The 20879-nt window shown below is 36.3% G+C and overlaps 1 protein-coding gene and 1 long non-coding RNA gene across 3 annotated transcripts; one reads left to right on the top strand and one right to left on the bottom strand.

Annotated features, from left to right (window-relative positions):
* Positions 1 to 117: 117 nt before the first annotated feature.
* On the top strand, positions 118 to 18250 carry LOC116294532 (uncharacterized). 2 transcript variants are annotated; one of them, XM_031702159.2, is made up of 15 exons: positions 118 to 503; positions 5498 to 6392; positions 6939 to 7091; positions 7713 to 7845; positions 8673 to 8758; positions 9315 to 9356; positions 9756 to 9871; positions 10428 to 10594; positions 11064 to 11318; positions 11478 to 11706; positions 12073 to 12322; positions 12942 to 13277; positions 13620 to 13672; positions 13867 to 14035; positions 14337 to 18250. In XM_031702159.2, exons 2-15 carry the CDS (start codon positions 5556 to 5558, stop codon positions 14778 to 14780), a joined length of 3270 nt encoding a protein of 1089 aa, XP_031558019.1. In that variant the 5' UTR covers positions 118 to 503; positions 5498 to 5555; the 3' UTR covers positions 14781 to 18250. The 2 variants fall into 2 exon arrangements, with proteins under 2 accessions (XP_031558019.1, XP_031558018.1); XM_031702158.2 differs by having other exon boundaries at positions 11061 to 11318.
* LOC116294534 (uncharacterized) lies at positions 4625 to 5115 on the bottom strand. Its single transcript, XR_004196935.1, has 2 exons — positions 4940 to 5115; positions 4625 to 4856 (listed from the first exon to the last, which is right to left on the bottom strand). It is a non-coding gene; the product is annotated as an uncharacterized LOC116294534 (long non-coding RNA).
* Positions 18251 to 20879: the final 2629 nt, after the last annotated feature.

Raw genomic sequence — 20879 nt, 5'->3', positions numbered from 1 at the left:
GACAAATTTGACTATGTACTCCCCTGAAGGGGATCTGTTTCGATGATTCTGTAATCACGTGTATAGTTGTTAGCCAATAGTAGAGGAGGTGATGTCAGACCCGAGGGGAGATCCCACGTCATGAGTTTTTCCGGTCATGGCGTTATAACAGAAACAGTACTCGATCAGCAGCTAATGGCGATTCTGATAGCCAAATATTCCCACTTTTTCGGGATACAAAAGCAAGCTGTTTACCCCATGCAATGATTTCATCATTTCTTCGCATTCTACTTCCACTGGGAGTGTTATAAGGATTCTTAAAACGACATCTTTTGCGTGTCGAACGACTTGGTTTTATAATTCCTTTTGCAAAGGAGAGAAAAAGACCCGACTTCCTTGATCAGGCGCGTTGTTGCTGCTTGGTTTGTCCGGGGAATTTTTGCTTTTTTTCGGAGCTCGAAGTTTCCAAGAAGTTGTCAGACCTTTTGGAGACGTGTACATATAAGCATTCAGCTAAGTTTAAGGTGAGTTGTTAGAGCATTATTGCGCACGATGTTCAGCCCTTGCTCGCTCATGTCTGTATAGTTTTGCAATCCAAGGACGATACTTCTGTATTACGTCTGTCCTTTGGGATCCAGTTATTTTTTACTGATATTCACGGAGATTCCCCCCTGCTTGAGACATTTAAGATCTAGCTTTTTAGAAATCAATTCTTTGAACTCGGAGTTTTTGGCTTTAATTTTTGAGGACAAAGAAATCTTTTAAAGTTGATGACGGAATGGTCTTGTAACCTCTCTTGCCCACTAAAGAATGCTAACCTTCTCCTCAAATACCTTTACAAACCTTTCCTCTTGGGATGATTTCTAAATCCCTGGACGCAAAATTCACGTTGCTTGACATTCTAAAAGCTGGATTTATAAAGAATAAGACCTATTGTGAAAATAGCAGAGAATTTTGCGATGAAGAAAGGAATGTGGTCTTTTGTTTTGACCGAAATTCAAATCTACTCACACAATACTTGTTTCTAGGTATTCAAGAGCTCCAAAAAAACGAGCAGTGATTTAGCTGTTTACTTTCGATACGATAGGGGATTTTAGGCAGAATTATAGTGAAACAACCCTTCAGATTTTCCATAGTTAATTCATATTTAGTATTGGTGTTTTGATTCAATTCTCGCTTTGGATGAAGACATAAATGGCTTACTTCACGCGATCACTTCAAAACGAATTTTCTCTTAAAATCCCTACTGTTTTTTCGCAATCATAATAATATCGAGTCACGTAACACTAAATCTTAGTCATCTGTTTTCTCAAATTAAGTTTTGAGTCACGATTAAATAACTTTAAGTTTAGAGCATAGAAACCATTTGATTTTAAGGTTCATTGGTTATCGCTCCCAACGGCTTGTATGCTTTTTCTTCTAGAAAATTACAACCTTTTATCGATTTTTTAAGAATTACACAGAATTTCTATTAAATTGTTGTATTTTTAACTGAACCTAGAAGAAGTTATATATTTGACTTTCACTTTAAATTATGCTACTAAAATACGATTTGGTGCAACTCAATATTTACACTTGGTATTTTCTTGAATAATAGATAAATTTAATAATATTTGCACTTTCCATACAGTTGTACTGTAAATGTGTTTATAGTTTTGTAAAAAAAAATATTTAAAAAGTTTCAAAGTGTGGAAATTTTGAGGATATAGTTGGTAGTAGGAGGAGAGTGAGTTAGAGTTTGGGATATTGGCTCTAAATCTTTGCTCTGGCCTGTAAATAGTGTCTCCGACATGCCTGAACATGTTTTATCAATCATTCAAATCACAGCTTTACTTAGATTATTCACTTTCGGGTCTGTCACATAATTTGATGGCATTTGAATGATCCACAAATATTGGGATATTTTCAACTAGTGTTTTACCAAGTGAATATTTGCTGCAAAAACACTGTCTCCAAGGGAACTTGAAGTTAAAAATAATTTCACTATTTGACTTTTTTAATTTATTTGTGTCTAGATTTTTAATGCTCTACTTACTTGATGTATACCTAGGCTTAAAGTTAATAGTAGTCAAAGGATGATTGAGTATCTGGCTGTTGAATATGAATATATTGGACCAAAATATGTAATTGTTAGTTATTGCAAATGGATTTCCTGAGGCTGCACAGTGTTCATGTTATTACATGTAGAATAAATTCAATCTAAATGTTTACCTAAAAGTATTCCTCATGATATTCTGATGCTATTTCTTAACTCCTATTTTTTTATAGCAATGATGAGTCATTGATGACATCATATTGAGTACCATACCATGCAATTAAAATGCTTATTTTTACACCTGTACGATGATCATAGTAATGATAATGGCATAGTAACGACATCTTAACTATCTGTAAAACTTACACACACCATTTGTTTAATCGCACCTAGGGAATTTTCATTTCATCATCATCTATACGAAGTATTCGTGACGGATGCAAGGCTGTGACTTTTTATCTTTAGAAAATTTTGAACGATACAGTTATGTATGATACATGTAAATGCATGGCCTACTTAAGTATTCTTACCTAAGTTTTGTTTATAGTACTTATAAGAGAGTCATCAAAATGTAGAGCAGTTCAAAAGGTCACCTTTTGTTCAGGATGCATTTTCAGCTATAAATTATGTCCTTGAAACCCCATCTTTAATTATTTCTTTTAGAAAAAAAATCACTTGGGAAGCAAAAAAATTAAGGCTCTTCTTTTGGGCTGCTTATTAATGGGTTTAGAATTGATGTAAATAATTTTGTGGGTGTCTAATGTAGTTTCAGAACAGGCAATATTGCTGTCTTGAAATTTATATAATAGCACCCCTAGGAAAATGAAAGCATACAGTACTCATTAATGCATTCTAGTTGTAGTTTATTAGTGTGCTGTACCTTTTAGAATAATGGTACTTAAGATACTTAATAAGTTACTTTAAGTTTTATACCTTATGCTTTGCAAAACGTTTGCAGTGTAGCACTATTTAAATATAAAAGTTAGAATATCTAGAGATGAGTGAGAACAAAGAACGAGAGCAAGTTTTAACAACTTTCAATTTAGATGTGAGTTTGATGTATGATATACCAATGTGTAGCTATACTTTCCTGATGTGTTTTGATCTGTGAATGCATGCACAAGACTTGTTGCTTCCTGAAGAGTCACATGGATTTACACCCTAATCATAGTCCTTATTTGTCAGGCTTATATTTCAACTTATACTTCGTCATCTTTAATTCCACCTCAAATCAACTCATAGCCTACATATCAGAAGTTTGAAATCCTTTATTGTGATAATATTGTTTCTGTTTCATCTACCATGATGTTTAAGGAATATTGATTGCATTTGTTTTAAAAACACACTTGACGATGCCTAGGATGAACAGCTAACAATTGATTATTTATAGTTATTTAAAATTCTTTTTAGTTGGTCATCAAAATACACCTCTTGCATCACTGGAACACTACATGTAGTATGGTTAAATTTATGAGTCTTAATTATTCCAAAATATGAATATGTCAAATAATATTTTTGGGTATTTTTTTCAGTATTGTAGCTTGTATGGACATATAGCAGTCATGTTATGTCATGTGATAATTACTTGCTTCCTAAAATAGTATTTTTTATCCTTCATTGCACGTAGAAATGAGGAGAAACATTATTTCCTATTAGACCCTCTTTTTTGAACTAAATGATAATGTGTTAAGATAAAGTATAGCTTTAACAAATTGAATAGTGTTGCTGTATGTGACTTAGGAGCTTAAATTTATAGACTTCTGTGGCAGAAACATGTTAAATAGTGTTTTGTACATGTTGAAATCCCTGCACAAATTTACACGCAACACAGAGAATATTAAAAATCTTAATGATATTAAAGACTGTGTAAATTAAGTCTTGGCATAGTACAAGAGTAGAGGGGCAAAAGGACCTGTATTTTATTCTAAAATAAAATGATATCAACAGTCAGGATGACAGTTACAGAAAGGCTCTTCATCCACTGAATTCTAATTGGGACTGAGAAGTCGATTTACGTTGAGAGTTCTCAGAAAACCAGAGAACCAGGAGAAAACCTTTGATGCGCAGGAGAGAACAAACAATCAACTTTATTCACATAAGACACCAAGTCCGGAAATCGAACGTGGGTTGCCTTGATGAGAGGCGAGCACTCTCGCCACTATTATTAATAGTATTCATTGAATGAAACCTGTTCTGACTTGGTTTCCTGTGTTTGTCTATTTTAACAGCAGGAGTCATTCATTACTGTACATTTTACCAAGTAATTAGAACAAAAATCTTTACTTACAATAACATTTGTTTAAATTATTCAAATCCCCTTGCATGTGAATATGCATCAGTGGTAAAGGGGAAATTTGGATTCAATAACATCTTTTCGTTAGGATATTAAATTTTTTACTCATTCATATAAAAGCAGTAAAGTAGTGTGCTTGTAAAATAGCTTTGAAATATCTTTCACAAATAATCTTATTAATTGATTGATTTGGTGGTAAAACAACTACAGTCCATGATTAAACATCTCCAGATCTGTTGAAATTCAGAATGATTTTGCTTAAAGTGAGTTACTTGTGCCATGTTCAAGAATATAATAAACTAGTAAGTACAAATGAGTCTGATACAAATCCATACTTTACTTTGATGATTGAGACCTTCAAATTTGTCTAAGGATGTCATCTTTATTTGTGTATATATATAGCTCAGCTAACTTTATAAAATTGATCAAAATATTCAGGTATACTTTCTATAAGAATTATTCTTGATTAATCTGTATACAGTAGGTATGCATTTGTAGTTCAGATAGTCTATCCATTTATTTAATCTTTATTCTTGTCTGCTCAAAACCCTTAAGAAATTGAAAGAGGAAGTCATGTTTATGCTTGACCATTGCCAAAGCGAACAACTGACAGGATGTTATGCATGACTTACCTGTATCTTGCTGAGAGCACAGAATGTATAGGATTCAGTTTGGCTTCATTGCACGGGATACTGTTCCAATGCATGAAGTAATCCCACAACCTCATACTCGGTCAAAGATAAAATAATTATGTCGCTAAGGATGTTGATTACATGCAGAGTATTAAAGTAAAGTATAGTTTGATGATTTGAATGGTTTCATTTGAATATGAGGGTTTTCACTTTCACATCTTTGTATAATGTATGCTAATGTTGGTCTCACTCAATAAGTATTAATCATTGGAATTTATCAATAGTATTTTCAAAAATTAGGATTTAAAAATGTATATCATATTGAACTTATATTATTTCAAATCTTTTGAACCTTTATGATTAAAAGTTCAAGTTACTTGAGGATTTTTCATGGAGTGTATCAAAATATTTGGGGTGGACTAGAATTATATTGAGATGAAGGGGCTGTCTTGTTTCTCTATGTACACGAGGCAGATAGGTCTACATGTACATACATGGTGGACTCGCATGTGGTGTCAGTTATTCTTACTTATGTCTGCTTGTTTTTCTTTCTTGCAGCATACCAATGGTATAAGAGTTTCAGTTGTAGACAACTGTTTTTAGATTGACATCCAAGATGCCTATTCAAACACCGCAGTGGACAGAATTCCTTACCTGTCCGATTTGTTGCAATGAATTTGATGACAGCCTTCGAAGACCCATCAGTTTAGGATGTGGCCATACGATGTGCAAGGCTTGCCTTTCGACTTTACATAAAACCCAGTGCCCTTTTGATCAGGCAGCCGTCAGTATAGACATTGACAAGCTGCCGGTAAATACTGCTTTGCTCCAGTTGGTTGGAGTACAAGATTTAGACGAGGGCATACCAGATATTGAATGCATAAAGGAGAACAAAACTATGTATCTCAATGCTATAAGAAAAATCAAAGAACTGGCACTGTACCTAAAATTTGTCAGTGCCTCAAGCAATGGAGCTTCTGGGAGTACTACAGCCAGTAATGGAGCTAATGGCAACACAGGATTAACAAGGCCAATGCAGAGGAAACTCGTTAATCTCGTTAATTGCCAGTTAGCTGAAGAGGAAGGTAGAACACGTGTAATGAGAGCTGCACGAAGTCTTGGTGAGCGCACAGTCACAGAACTAATGCTCTTGCATCAGAACCCACAACAGCTGTCGGCAAATCTTTGGGCTGCTGTTCGTAACCGTGGTTGCCAGTTTCTTGGACCAGCGATGCAGGAGGAGGCATTAAAATTGATATTGCTTGCATTGGAAGGTGGTGAGGCATTATGCAGAAAGGTACTTGTGCTGTTTGTTGTCCAAAAACTGGAGTCAATGTTTCCTCAGGCATCAAAAACAAGCATTGGCCATGTTGTCCAGTTACTCTACAGAGCTTCTTGCTTTGTTGTGACAAAGAGAGATGATGACTCTTCTCTGATGCAGCTAAAAGAACAGGTAGGTTGAAAATAGTTATCTCTAGTTGAAAAAATGATTATTACCATGCTTGCTTATACAATACTCAATCATTGAACTAACTCCAAGATTGACTCTTCATATGTGTTCTAGAAAAATGTATTCAAAATTTGATCAACGAGTATTTAAACGCAAGGATCTTAAAATGAATTCAATTTCCTAACCTACCACAGATAGTTTCAGCTATACCTTTGACTCCTGCTAATGTCATATTATTATTAGCCATTAATTGCCTTTAAAGAAAATATAATAATCTATAAATAGTAAAAGTACATTTCATAATACTGGTATAAATAGTGTATATACTAGTGGTAACTAGTACATTTGGACTGTGTGGGTGTGGAATAAAACAAGCGAATAAGGAGAAAACTTAAACAACATCCTTTTAAACTATGCTGACTTTCCGGACATTTCTTCTTCATCAGAAAAAAACTGAAATTTTTCTTGAAAGTGTTCTTTTTTACAGTTTCAATACTTATTGTACATCTTATGACTAAATTGTTTATTTTTTGTTTCCTATTTGTGTAGTTCCGGACCTATGACGCTCTTCGCAGAGAGCATGATGCTCAGATAGTACAGATAGCAATGGAAGCAGGGCTTCGTATATCTCCTGAGCAATGGTCGTCTGTCTTGTACGGTGATCTGGAGCACAAATCCCACATGCAATCTATCATTGACAAGGTAGTATATTTTGTGCTCATATTTTTTTAAGAATCAGGACATTGTTGTACATGCTCTATTTTTGTCCAATATATAGCGGATATTGCGTGGTGGCACATGCGTCAAGGTGATATCTTACATGTGTCTTAGCAAAGAGTAAGACATGTCCTCAACACGAGGAGAGAAAATCCCTATCTCAAAGCGGCCATGTAGTATTCTGTTTAATATGTAATTAAAAATACAATTTTAATGGATTATTACTATAATTAATGATTTCTAATAATATCATAATGATTTATTATCTTCGCATGTGAAGATATCACTTTATAGTAATAGTCTCTTTTCCGCTACTTTCAACCATATTTTTTCCTAATAATACTAGGGTGCAGGAAGCTTCTTCATTAACCCTTTGGGTTGTATTCCTGCACTCTATCACCATAATTATTTACCCTTATGCTTTTTTATGTATTAATTTATATTGTTGTAAGTGAAAATAAAAAACCTTGTACCCTTATAGAGAAAAATAGATATTTCATCATTGCTTAATATTAAGCGTGATTTATGTAATATGTATGCAGTCAGCGTTAAGTTGTTTCCTAATTATTATCAATAATCGTCTAATAACAATATTTTTCTTAACAGCTCCAAACACCACAGTCCTTCTCCCAAAGCATCATAGAGTTGATATTCGCATTACAAAGATCCAATGACCCTGGTGAACTGATCAAGCTAAGACCACATTTTGAACTACTTTCAAATATTGATGCTTCACCAGGTAACTAGAGTGAATTTGGTTTTGATATGATACTTATAAATCAGGCATTGTACATTGTTCAAAGTTGACTTGGAGTGCTTCTCAACTTCTCGTCATATATTGTCAACCAGTTTCATTAATTAAGCTGTCTGTCATTGATTATGATGGACGGATTAAGACTGCAATAAAGCAGCTACATGTAAATTGTAATTCCCTTCCAAACGTCCCCAGACACTTACCATCTCAGTGTAATACACCACGTATCAGGCATTACCAACTGTTTGCTGCCCAATAACTGACTACATACACTTGTCAATACTGATGCTAACCACTTCCCAACCCATTACTGACAAATTGTAGACTGCCAATAACATGTATACCACACATATCCAAGGTACTTTATCTCATGCACCGGTTACTTTTAACCAATCAGAAGCATTTTTGTTGCATCGCCAAAAGTTCCAGGATGAATTTCAAAATGGAGTCATATTTCGATTTAACCTTTCCAAAATACGTCCTGAAATATAACTTTACATTGAAACATTCTATGTTACATTTATCACAAAAGCCCCCTCTTGCTCTATCAGCAGTTAAAATGAATAAAGACAAAGTATAAATGCAACAAAAGTAAGCAAAATCGCTGTTGTCTTAATTAGTCACCAGTCACCATTTTGATTACCGTGAGATATAATGAAATAGGAGACTGGGTATTAGGAACTGTTTGACTTGAATAATCCTTTGCGCACTTTGAGGCAAGATCACCTGGATACTCTACACATAATATCTTGTAAAGGGGTTTCCTTAAGCAGCAAATTATAATTAAAGCATTGTGTTTTAAATTATTTTAGAAGCCGTTGCACCTACCTGGGATAAGCTGGAGGAAGCAATGAATGCTGTCCACGCAGTAGTCAGTGGACTGGTGAACTTTGCAAGGGTAAGTAGAATTAATTTACTAGGAAGGGAGGAAGATAGGGAGTGAGAGAGGAGAGGAAAGAGGGAAGGAATGAAGAAATGGTGGATGAATGGAAGGATAACTAAGTATAATTGCACATTATTTGAGAATCAATAAATGATACTTATTCATTTGTCTCACGATTGAGGGTCATTTGTAGAGGTCAGCAACGTTTTGACTGCAAACTGCTAGTCTTCATCAGGCGATGGTGTAGACTGGATGGCGTGTCTACCTTACATAATGTGAGAATCATATGTATGAGAGTGTTATAATTGAAAAGTAATGAAAAAATGTGAGAACAGCTGAGTTATAAAGAAAAAAATTGCCATAGTTTTACGAGGGTAACACATAATAGCCAGTGGCTAACTAACCTGTGGTTCTCGTTCTGTGATCAAATTGAAATTTAGGGTTTGAATTTTGTGGAGGGAGGAAAACCAGTGAATCTGGAGAAAAAGCCTTGAAGGACAGGAGAGAACTAACTAGAAACTACAACCATTACTGAAGTGATTTTAATGTAGTCAAATTATTTTCCTATCAGACATATGGCAACAAAATGAAAGGTTCAGTGGATCCACCTCAGGTGACTTTCTTATCTATCTATTAGCTATCTATCTATTAGCTTTATCTGTATTGTTCACAGCTTGGGAAAATCACATTGGAGCCAGGCTCCAACTAGGTAAAAGCCCAAAGATCGAATTGGAATTTAGAAGTTGATTTTTGTGGAGGGAGGAAAACTGGAGAAACAGGAGAAAAACCCTCAAAGCACAGGCGAGAGCCAATAAACAACTCTACTCACATAGAACACCCGGCAGGACTCGAACCTGGGCTGCATTAGTGAGAGGTGACACATTAGTAGTGCATGCCACCTGTGCTTCTCATCGATTTTTAGGAAAACTTGTAGGACTTCCTTCAATGCTGTTCTTAAATAGAGCTAACAATTCAAATTCTAACTTTGTTGTTTTCATTTTATAAACATTAGCCAAACCACAATTACAGCAAATATAAAACCAGCTTGTGCAGAGATCAACAGAAACCAGGTGGTTGTCCCAGAGGTTCACAGTGCTCCTTTGCACACTCTGAAGAAGAACTGGAAAAGTAGGTTTTTATTTTTCTCCCTAATGTTGTTGTTCATGTTATTGTTGTTGTTGTTGCTGTTATTATTGTTGTTGTTGTTGATGTTGTTGAGGTTACAGTTGTTGTTTACTAGGATGTTGTTTCATTAGGATGCCATTTCATACAATATGGTTTTCAACTGGGTCCTAAATGAAACATAAATATGTAACATGAGCTTAACTTAACTTATATATAAATAAGTAAACATTTCATGATTCAGTGCAGTTATATGCCGAAAAAAAGGGACTTGAAAGTGTCAATGGTAGTACTGTCAAAATAAAGGGCTAGTCATCGAATAATGTCTGGTCAGAGTTGGAACTTGTCTAGTCAAATCTTTGTCTTGCCAGTCATTTGGACCACTAACATTTAGCCAAAAAGGAGGTACATGACTAAGCTAAAACTATTTCGGCTGGCCATCATGACCAGCGACTCGCCAGCTGTTATTTTTAACATTTCTGAGTAATGACATTTCAGTAACTCATAGTACAAGTGGATAGTTCTCGAAGACAGGCATCTATATTGCTTATTTTTATTTCAGATTTGGAAGAAGAAGAACAAAAACCAAGAGTAATGTTGTTGCAAGAGGTCCGTCGTCCATGTCATCAGATCTGTGCTACTCTTCCATGGAAAGTGGTTTGGACCAAGCTTCCAGTGGTGGAGCCACTCAATCCCAGCAGATGAATGGGTCGGCAAGATCATCACCTTGTAAGTAACCTTCTTAGAGGCTCAATACTTATACCTTAAATTTAAGTTTTGAAAGTTTTGATTTTAATGTGCCATTCTGAAGCTGGACAGAGATGCTTAAAGGCGTTTTTCTGGAGGGAAAAGTATTAAAAAAGCTGGAGAAAACCCTTGGAATAATTACAATATTCAGCCTTCATCATTCAGCCTCATGGGCTATTGACTTGTAGACCATTTGGGTTACAAGTCTAAGCATTTAGCCAATGAGGCAAACAGTAGTGCATTAGCAATGCATATCATTAATGCTTCTCGTGTATCATATATGAGAAGGTTTACTTACTTTTGGTTCTCTCATTTCCTTTGGAATTGTTTGGATTTCTCTTGTTTTTTCGTATCCGATAAAACCCAAATTTTCTTCAGTGTTGAATTCTGTATTTGACTGTTGTTGTGGCAGTATTACTCATTGTAAAATAATGTACTGATTTTTTAGTAGGTGGTGAACTAGGAGCTAACTCCTTTGCACCCACCCCGCACCAGTATCGCAGGGTCAACCCAGATCCTATGCCAAGAATAAAACAGATGAACATCCACACCACTGGCCCACAAGGCTATTCTTCTTCTTCCTTTGAGAACCAAAGAATGTCATACCCTTCAAATGGGGAGAGAAGTAATGGTTTTTATTACCCAAGTAATGGCTATCCTTCTACTGGATCTGTCCCTCTACCATCCCCAGGGATCGTTGATAAAGGTAACGTTTGAGTAAATATTTTTATGGAATAGTGATGATAGGTAGGGATAGGGTTGATGTCACCCCCTCATGCTTATAGTTTCTTTATATATCAAGAAAATAACAGATTATACATCGGACACTCTTATAGTAACTTTGTTGTTAACTTTTGTTGCATAGGCCCTCCACCAGGGCTACTACCGTCACCTAGCAGCTCTCCACTGACAATCCAAGAGGACAGTATAAATGGATCACGTGACAGCATGCTCAATGGACATGCCGATAATGGAATGCCTTTACGCAGGGTGCGCCCACGTCAGTTTGATCCTCAGATGCCTCGTAGAACAACGGGGTACATGCCGTCATATGATTCAGGATATGGAACTAACCAAGAACCATACAACTATAGGTAATTAATAGATATTATTAACTATTGTTTATAGACCATGAAGATCAACATAAGATTATTCTTCTAAGCTTCTACCTATATCGGTGTACTCAGAGCTTGAAATAGTAACCGCTGGCTGTAAGATATTGTATCTTGTCCCGTCAAATTTTTGCTTTGTGGATCATTTTGACCAGTAATGTTGAGTTAGAAATTAAGGTATGACCAAACTAAAACTAATTTGGTCGGTCATTATTACTGGCTGCTATTTTAAGCACTGGTTTACTCCATTTTAAGATTATTTATTCTCTAATGAAGCTGATTAGAGAGATATCAGGACATTTTTTCTCATTACAATCAATTCATTCATTCTGTATAATCTGTTTTTAGTGCACAAGGAAGTGTCCACCCTGCTAGCTTTGGAAGGTATCCATATCATGACAGCATGCCATATGGTATGCCAAATACGTCTTGCCGTCCTGATGCAGCAGCATATGACTACTACCAGTATGGACCAGGGCCGTACAGTAGGCCTGAGCTGTATGTAGACAGCTATCCTATGCCGAATATCAATGCAAGGATACTAAGAGAGGAAATGAAATATGTCAAGAGAAGTCCATACATTCCTGATGAAATGGAGGTAGGTTATGTAGAACTTTACTGAATTAACTCTATTATCTTCCCAAGGGTGAACCAGGATTTTTACATGCTCTCAATGCTGAAATAATATGAATATTATTGTAATAATTATATATCAAATGAAAAAGGTAATAAAAGGACCCTCTCTTCATCCTAAAGTCTTGCCACAAATTTTGGTGGGTGTGGGGTGTGGGGGAGGGGGATGCTATGATGCTATTTAATTCACGTTTTCAAGGGCACTTGAAAAGCTCTTGACTTGTAGAATTTTTATTGTTTGATCATTACTTGCATGGTTCTGAAATAGACCTAGTCAGAAAGATTGGAAAATCTGAAAGTCGACCATGTGCAACCACCATGTAAAACCTTGGCATAGTTAGCTGAACATACTCCTTGAAAATTCATTTTTGGGTCCTTGTATACTCCTTGAATAGTCCTTGAATTTTAAGTGGTTACCTCTGCACCAACCCTGAGAGAATTTCATTCTTGCTTGTTGAATTTGTAAATTTAAAAATCCTAAACTAGAGGAAGACTAACTTGTAGTTGTTAATCCTTGCTATTTTAACCATTCTTATATGTTTTTATTCTTGTATGGAAAATGAAGATATCTATGTATTTTCCAGCTTCAAGACTCTCCACGTACAAGTGACCTAGGTGAAGAAACAACAGATCACCTCACAAGGGACTATTACCTTGATGACTGGTTACGAGATTACAAGCCTGTATCCCAGAGAAAAGACACTACCCTGTCTAATGCTAGTAGTGGAGTCGGCAGTGCTTCTCCCCTGAGTCACTCTCCTGCAGCTAGTCAGTCGTCGTCTTCCAGTCTGTCACCTCGTCAAGAGAGTCCAGTTGGCTGGTGTAGTGGTAGCGATGGGGATAAGATATTACAGACATATATCTTTGATAAGGCTTCTACTGCCAAGTCATCGTTATCAGACTCAATATGGAATGGAGAGGTAATTTTGCCATGCCAGACTTGAATGCTAGATATACTGTGTGTGTAGCCATGTTATGGAGTTTCTCCTACGTCACTGCTATTTTTATAAACATGAAACTTGCTAGCTGCATGCTGAATTTGGTTTTTCTTGCCATCAATTAAAACTAATCAGTCAGTACCTTTCATATTTTTGATTGAGAGCAACGAAAAACCAAATTTCAGCCTATAGCTTGCAGCTACAGAGTTCTCATGTTTATGAATTTAATAGCTGTTATACAGTAAATACAATTAAGAGAGCAATGATTAGTTAGTATATTTTGATATATTTATGTTATTAATCTTATTGTTTTAATTCATTAAGATGAGGAAATTGTGGCACCAGCCCTTGGTTGACAGCCGATCAGGATTTGAAAGGTAAAATATATTAAATATGAATATTATTACTAAACTACTGAACTACTGAACTACTATAATTTCAGTTATTGGATAGGGACTACCAGGAATTGTGGGACGGTGGTTTTTATTCTGGTGTAGGGAGGGAAGAGAAGCTCTTGAATTAGCAAGTCATATTCTCAAGATTAATTTTGTAATCAAAATCATTTTTACAGGATTGATGCAGAACAAATTAACAAAGATGAACAGATTGCTCGTCGCCTGCAAGAGGAAGAAAACAAGACATCTTCACTTGACAGCAAAGCCATTGACAAGGGTGACAGCTTAATCAGGCAGAGAAGAGAGCTGGAAGAACAAGAACGAAGCAAGGCCAGAAGAGAACAGGTCTGCAGTTTTGACCGCGTGCAGCGTGCATTAGCGTGAAGCGCATGGCATCAAGCGAGTGCAAGCGCAAACTTTTTACAGTATGTATTGATTATGACAAATTCGTAGCATTCAGAGCTTTTGGTTTGCTGTTATTCCTTTTTTCTAGTGCCTTTTCTTACTCCATCTGATAAAGCAGTCGATGCTATACTTCATGTTTACTACCATTGCGACATTATTAATTCAATCCAAAGGCTTGCAAGCACTATGTTGAGTTATTTTGAATAATAGGCTAACATGAGTTTTTCTGTTAATGTTTCAGGAGGAAAATGATCGACGTATTGCATTAGAAGCCCAGGCTTTGGAAGAGGAGGAAGAAATGAAACGTAGTCGAATATCCGAGCATGAAAGATTAATCAATGAACGCCGCAAACTCCTTGCTAAACAAAATAAAGAACAACAAGAACTCAAAGACCGACGATTAGCCCAAAAAATAGCTTATGAGGATGCTCAAAAGGCAGGGCTGGTGTCCAATCGTCCAATGAGCTACAGCTCTAAATTACGTCCACGGACATCTGCAAGCTGTCCATTTCACATGTCTCGCATGAATGATGTCAGAACAGGCAGTTTCAATGCCTTTGGCAGCATTGGTTCCTACAGAAATGGGTGTGGTTCATATTTTGGAGGGGAAGATGATGTCATAGATGGGCCAACGCTGAATACATGCCATTCATGTAGGAAAGACGATGTCTTGACATACAATTGATGATGAATACAAGATATGGGTATTTTCTATATTGATAAATTTAAAAATAATTATAATGTATCTAGCATCTAGTTTACACTGCTCTTTGTTTCAAAATGTTTTGATAGTGTTTTTCCCCCAACAATATTATGTACCATGTCCAAATTTATGACTCTAAACAGATGTGATGCATGTCTTTGAGTATGACACCAAGTCTTTTTCTTGTGGCTTTCTTGTTGAGTGGAGCCTGGGAAACAGGAAGTGGTGCCCATTCCTCTTCGCACCCCTCTTTTCCAGACTCCTTTGTGGTAAGAAAGCACGGTGTAGGCAACACGAAGTAAACCTTTTAAACATTTAATAAGATGATTAATTGAGAATTGAATGCATAGATTAAGTTAATCCTGTCAGAATAGAAATGAGAACCATTACTATTTCTATTCTAGAATCTCACTATAGATATTGTTGTTCGGCATATTTTAGCCCAATTACCTAATGTGCACAGGTACGCAATTAAATTGGACTCTTCTGATATGACGGAGGAAATAGGAAGTGGGATGTGAAGATGAGAAGGAAGCAGTGAACTCACCTACAGACCTACTTGCCTACAGACCTACTTGCCTACAGACCTACTTACATAAAAAATTGAGTTGGTCTGTGGGCAAGTTTGCTGTAATTCAGTAGAATTTATCAAAACTCTTGAAAACTCTTGAAATAAGTCTTTGTTTTTAACCCTCTTTAGAAATATTATTCATTCATTAGAGTTTTTTAACCTCAGCCCTGGGAAGAATAATTTTCTCAAGAACATCAATGACAATCTTCTCCTCCTAAATGCTATGTGAATAATGGAAGTGAAAAAAAAAAAAAACTACACAAATGCTCAGAACATGTGGCAATCATTTGCTAGAGGCAAATGAAATAACAAAACTTTTGGCTGCTATTTTTGGTCGATAAAAGAAATTTACCATAGTACGTACTAGCTGTGAAAACTAGTTAGTGACCCCTTTTCCCCCATTAGCCTTGCTTTCGAGATATCAAGAACACTAAAAGAATATATGACTGCAGATTCAACTGTAATACCAGCTTTTCCAACCCTCTTCCTATCCTACATCATATCACTGGATCAATAATGTACAGTAACTAAGTATTAATAATTAGTATTGCAGTTTTACAAGGTACTCTATTACTTACTCTAGAATGTAGAATCTTGGCAATGAAATTATGATCCTTTTTAGTGATCTATTGATGTAAATTTATAATTGAAATTGTCTAAAAGAAAAGATACAAAATTTCCCCTTATTTTGTGATTCCCAATGCAATCTAGCCTAGAAAAAAATTTGTAGAAAATGATTTTTAATTTTTTTAAAAAAGCTTTGGAGAGCATGATTTGTGTCATCTGTTTAGATGTGCTAGTGTAATGCTAGATTACATTACCATATATCCGTGAAAATGTAGCAAGAAATTGCACAAATCTGCAGAAATCAGCAAGTTTAGGAAACCTCAGTAGAGTGCAAACTATATATCCTTGAAATAGTACTAATTAGTACAAAATAGCACCAATGAAACAATTGAAAATACAAGAAATACATGTGTTTAGTACTATTTGGCTCTTGTGCTATTCCATGGATATATGGCTTGCACTCTAGACCGCCATAAACCTACAAAACTTTGCACTAATTTGTACAATTTTGTTAGTTAACTTTTCACAGATATATGGTGTGCACTCTAGGAATGAGTTAGACTGGCTATGCTGTGTTATTGTTTGTAGCAATGCGTGCAATGTTTCATGTGTATTTGGTGTGTCAGTAAGCAAGAAAGAAGTAGAATTCTAAAAAACAATTTCTTTCAAAAACGAAAATGAGCCTTTATTGATCACTCTAGTTGTTGTTTTAGATATTATTTTTGAGCATTTTTCAGTTCTAACTGTTATCATATTTATAAAGTTTTAGTTACTTGTTAGTTTATACGTGTGTGCATCCATTACATACTTATTTTCTTGCAAGTTAATGTTGTGTAAGTGGGTAAAATATGGTAAATGTATTTATGTCAACCCTTGAATTTTCATGAGAATTGAACAAAATTTCTGGTCTATTTTTCCTAAAGTCAGGATAAATTTGTAGAGTGATATTTTTGAATTTCAAGCAATTTTCACATGCTAAAAAGGCAAGGCTATTTTGTAATCTATGTGAATTTTTAGGGTTAAAGAAAGCAAAAAGTACTTTAGTTACTGCTTATTTAGCATAAGATTATTCATTTATAGAATTATAGTTAGGTATAGTACTGCATGCCAATAGACATGCACTCATTAGTATTTGTACTTTAGTTGCGAAAACACTAATATTACAAAGCAATGTTAAAATGAGAAAAGCAAAAAACCTCATTTGCTTCTCAGGTGTTTAGCCAACTGAAAGTAAGTCTATTCCATTTTGTTAATTAATTAATTAAGATTAGACCTTATGATAAACTTTAATGTAAATTAACTTTACAAAGAATCTTGGCATGCATTGATTCCTTTAAATCTTTTTTGGATTGATGCAATATTTTTCCATGGGTGTAAAACCAATTGTAGATAAGTTTATTAATGTAATTGAGGGGAAAAGTTTCAATTTCTAATGTTAACTGTGAATTTTTAACAGTTCTAGAATTTCATGAAGATTGTATCCACATGTTAACAAATTTTAAAGAAGAGAACCGTGGACTATGCTACATGGCTCCAAACTTTTTGGTGACAAACAGTGCTTCAAGTGTAGCATTTTTAAGGAAATTGCCTACTGCTTTTCCTTGGATCTCTTCAATAACGACTTTTTGGATACAGTACAATTCTTTCATGAAGTTTTTCAATTATTTTTTGTTGATTCAATTGTAGATAATTTGATTCTGGGGAAGATCTTAGAATTCTTTTCACACAGTAAGCAATAGAAATAATTATAGTTGATTATGTTGTAACAGAATTCTCTTAGTGTATAAAAAAATGGTGTGTGATTGGTTCAAGTAACAATGGATAATTGTGGCAAAGAAGGTGTTAAGACTGCTATGCTTATCACTTAGTAAGAAACAAGGAAGTGGCACCAAGAGAACAATGTCAGGGGCAACTGCATAAGGTTATTACGTCAACAAGTCTTAAAGCGAAGAGGCTGGTGTCGATGTAATAACCTTATGCCATTGCACCTAACATTGGACTTTTGATAGTAAAGCATAATGACTCCAAACTTTCTTATTTCTTACTCCATTGATAAGCCTTCTCATTCACTTCTATGCACACACCATGGTACTTCCCCCAAGGGTACATTATGCTTAAATTATCTTGAGTGACTCGCAAGCGAGTGGCCTGTCTGCCAGTAGCAGATAGACAAGATATCTCCGTGTGATTAAATGATTTGTATAAATAAATTGTTCTTCCTATAGACCTTATATAGTGCAGGTATACCATTGGAATATTAGTTTTGTAAAAGATGGTAGTGACTGTTGATAATTAAACAGGTTATTAACATAAATTTGTTTTATTTTACTTGTACAGCCCATACTTCAGCTGGTTATCCCCTGCATTAAAGACCTGTTTTCCACCCCCTCCCCCCTCCCCTAAGAACTAGAATGTATTAAATGGACCTGTGCGGACAGTGGCATAGCAAGAGTAGAGGACGTTTTTGCGATCGAAAAATTTGAATAAATATTTTGATTTTGCCTGTTTTGGCGGTCATTTCCACGCTATAAACGTGTGTGCTCCCCACTGGGGAAGGGGGTTCAGGTCGCTTGAATATAGGTATTTCCTTTGTGAACCTTTTAGGGGTTCCAGCACGATCTCTTTCAATCATATACATATGGTCAATACCAAAGTGGACAAGTTTTTTTTTTTACACCACGTGAAAAAAACTTGACTGCACTTCGATCAAGTGTTGTAAGAAACCTGCCCACTTGTTAGATCATTGGCATCACGTGGATGATTTCAAATGCACTTGCTGTTAGCGGTTAACATAACAGATGCTACGAAGGCGATAAAAAAATTACTACTGCCTCGGTCTACTGGGAAGAATAGTATTATGCCTAATAAGGTGTGACCCTGCTCTGCGCATGCTCTGTTTTCAAAATGAGGGCCTTTTGATCCTTTAATAGTTAACTCTTATTTACTGGGACCGAGGGAAACAGTGTGTTTTGTGCTCCCGAGACGGTGATGTTTCACGAGTTGAAGCATTTTCTTAATAATAAGCGACAAGTAGAACGCAAGGTAGTAGTATAGGGAATGGGGGTTCCAGCGCAATCTCAACACGGGCAAGACCCGTGTCAAAAATCCACCTACGGACAATCCCCACTCCAAGTGTGGTTGGGGGCAACAGCGCAAATATGTTAGTCTATATATGGAGTGCGAAGAATGTAAGAGAACTTTTAAGAAAGAAGCGGATTTGAAAAGGCATTTGAAAATGAAGACGAAGTGTATGAGCAGTTATGATTGTGGATGTGGTAAGAAGTTTGAGACTAAGGTTAAATTGTTTTGGCATTGTCAGGACTGTGAGTACGACTACGACGACTTAAAAAGTGCTTGGTATTAGGTATAAAATATTTCCTATTATATAGATGGAATCCCAAAGCAACTTCAGCACGGTGTCAATACCCGGTAACGGTGAGATTGACGTTAGACAGTTTTGGCGTCAGTCAGAAAGGAAGGTTAAAAGGACTCTCCGAAAAGGTATAGAAGAATTAGGAGCCCTGAAAGCGAGCATAATGGTAGAAGTAAGTTTATCAAAAGACGAGGTAATGACGACAGCAATGTTGCGATCAAAGTCGTTAGTGATATTAGAATCCACGAATCTGGATAGGTCACTCAGTGAAGCCTTAGAAGCAATAATGGAGTCGCTGTCTAACTACACGAAAGAAGGATCGGGTTGGACAGTAGAGGAGGTTGAAGGAATAGAGATAAGTATAGCCAGGTACGTACCCATACGAGGGGGGAGTTACGTACCGCTACCAACGTGGGTAGAAAGGAAGAAGGCTATTGTAAACGTGAAGAATGAAGACAATCGATGCTTTATGTGGGCAATCAGGTCTGCACTGTATCCAGCAGAGAAGGATCCCTGTAGGACAAGTAAGTATCCCACAGATGATTTAGAGTGGGATGGTGTGGAATTTCCCATGCAGTTGATAGACATCCCCATATTTGAGGAAATAAACGATCTAGCAATTAACGTTTACGGAGTCAGAGAGCAGACGATAGTACCGTTAGTTCTGTCAAAAAGTAAAGGAGAGCGCGTACATTTATTCTACCACGGCGGACACTACTCATGGGTTAAACACATTAGCAGACTATTCTACAGACATACTAAGCACAAAGGCAAAAAGTACTTCTGTGACTGCTGCTTGCTGTCATTTACATCCTTAAATACCCTAAAGAAACACGATGAGATCTGCCGCGGAGTCGAAGAAGTGGCGCAACGGATCCAGATGCCCACCAACAAAGAGCTTTCATACGCAGACCATCAAAAGCAGATGCAAGTGCCTTACGTGATATATGCAGACTTCGAAGCGTTGATAACTAAGGAAGAGCAGAAACGTGGCACCACGAATAAGGTGGGATTACACGAGATCTGCTCCTTTGGTTACATAGTAGTCAGATCAGACGGTAAAGCAAACCCTCCTGTAATTTACCGAGGTAAGAACGCAGCTAATGAGTTTCTAGAAGCATTGCGAGAAGAGGAGGAAGAGATAAGAGAACAATTAAGACGTCCAAAGAAGATGGAATTTACCAAAGAGAACCAGGAGGCTTTTAACAAGGCAAAAAAATGCCACATTTGTCAACATACGCTTCTCCAGTTTGGAAGACGAGCCAAGAAAGCGTGGGATGAAGATGGAAAGTATTTAGGAGAAGCTCATTTTAAATGCGGGAAGTATGCTAAGAAAGGTGAGAAGCCGGGAAAGCCCTCCACGCACTGCATTCACTGTCACAAAGCATTTGTTGAGGATTTCTATGTGGATAAGGTTAGGGATCACTGCCACATCACGGGTAAATACAGAGGAGCGGCTCATTGGAAATGCAATATAAACTTCAAAGTAAATCCAGACATGGAGATTCCGGTGTTCTTTCACAACCTCCGCGGGTACGACTCCCATTTGCTACTACAAGGAACAGACGGC

Source organism: Actinia tenebrosa, unplaced genomic scaffold (assembly GCF_029948245.1).
Source record: "Actinia tenebrosa isolate PJP-AT-01 unplaced genomic scaffold, QUT_ActTen_1.0 PGA_scaffold9__36_contigs__length_13948895, whole genome shotgun sequence".
In the NCBI taxonomy this organism is placed as follows: Eukaryota; Metazoa; Cnidaria; class Anthozoa; order Actiniaria; family Actiniidae; genus Actinia; species Actinia tenebrosa.
The sequence above is the reverse complement of the archived record's forward strand: the minus strand, read 5'-3'. Positions and strand labels throughout refer to the sequence as shown.

Bases quoted from the DNA above. Each gene is read 5' to 3' on its own strand.
- LOC116294532 (XM_031702158.2), top strand. From the start codon at position 5,556: ATGCCTATTCAAACACCGCAGTGGACAGAATTCCTTACCTGTCCGATT. The intron at 12,323-12,941 runs GTAGGTTATGTA...TGTATTTTCCAG, and splicing joins ACATTCCTGATGAAATGGAG to CTTCAAGACTCTCCACGTAC. The intron at 13,278-13,619 runs GTAATTTTGCCA...TAATTCATTAAG, and splicing joins ACTCAATATGGAATGGAGAG to ATGAGGAAATTGTGGCACCA.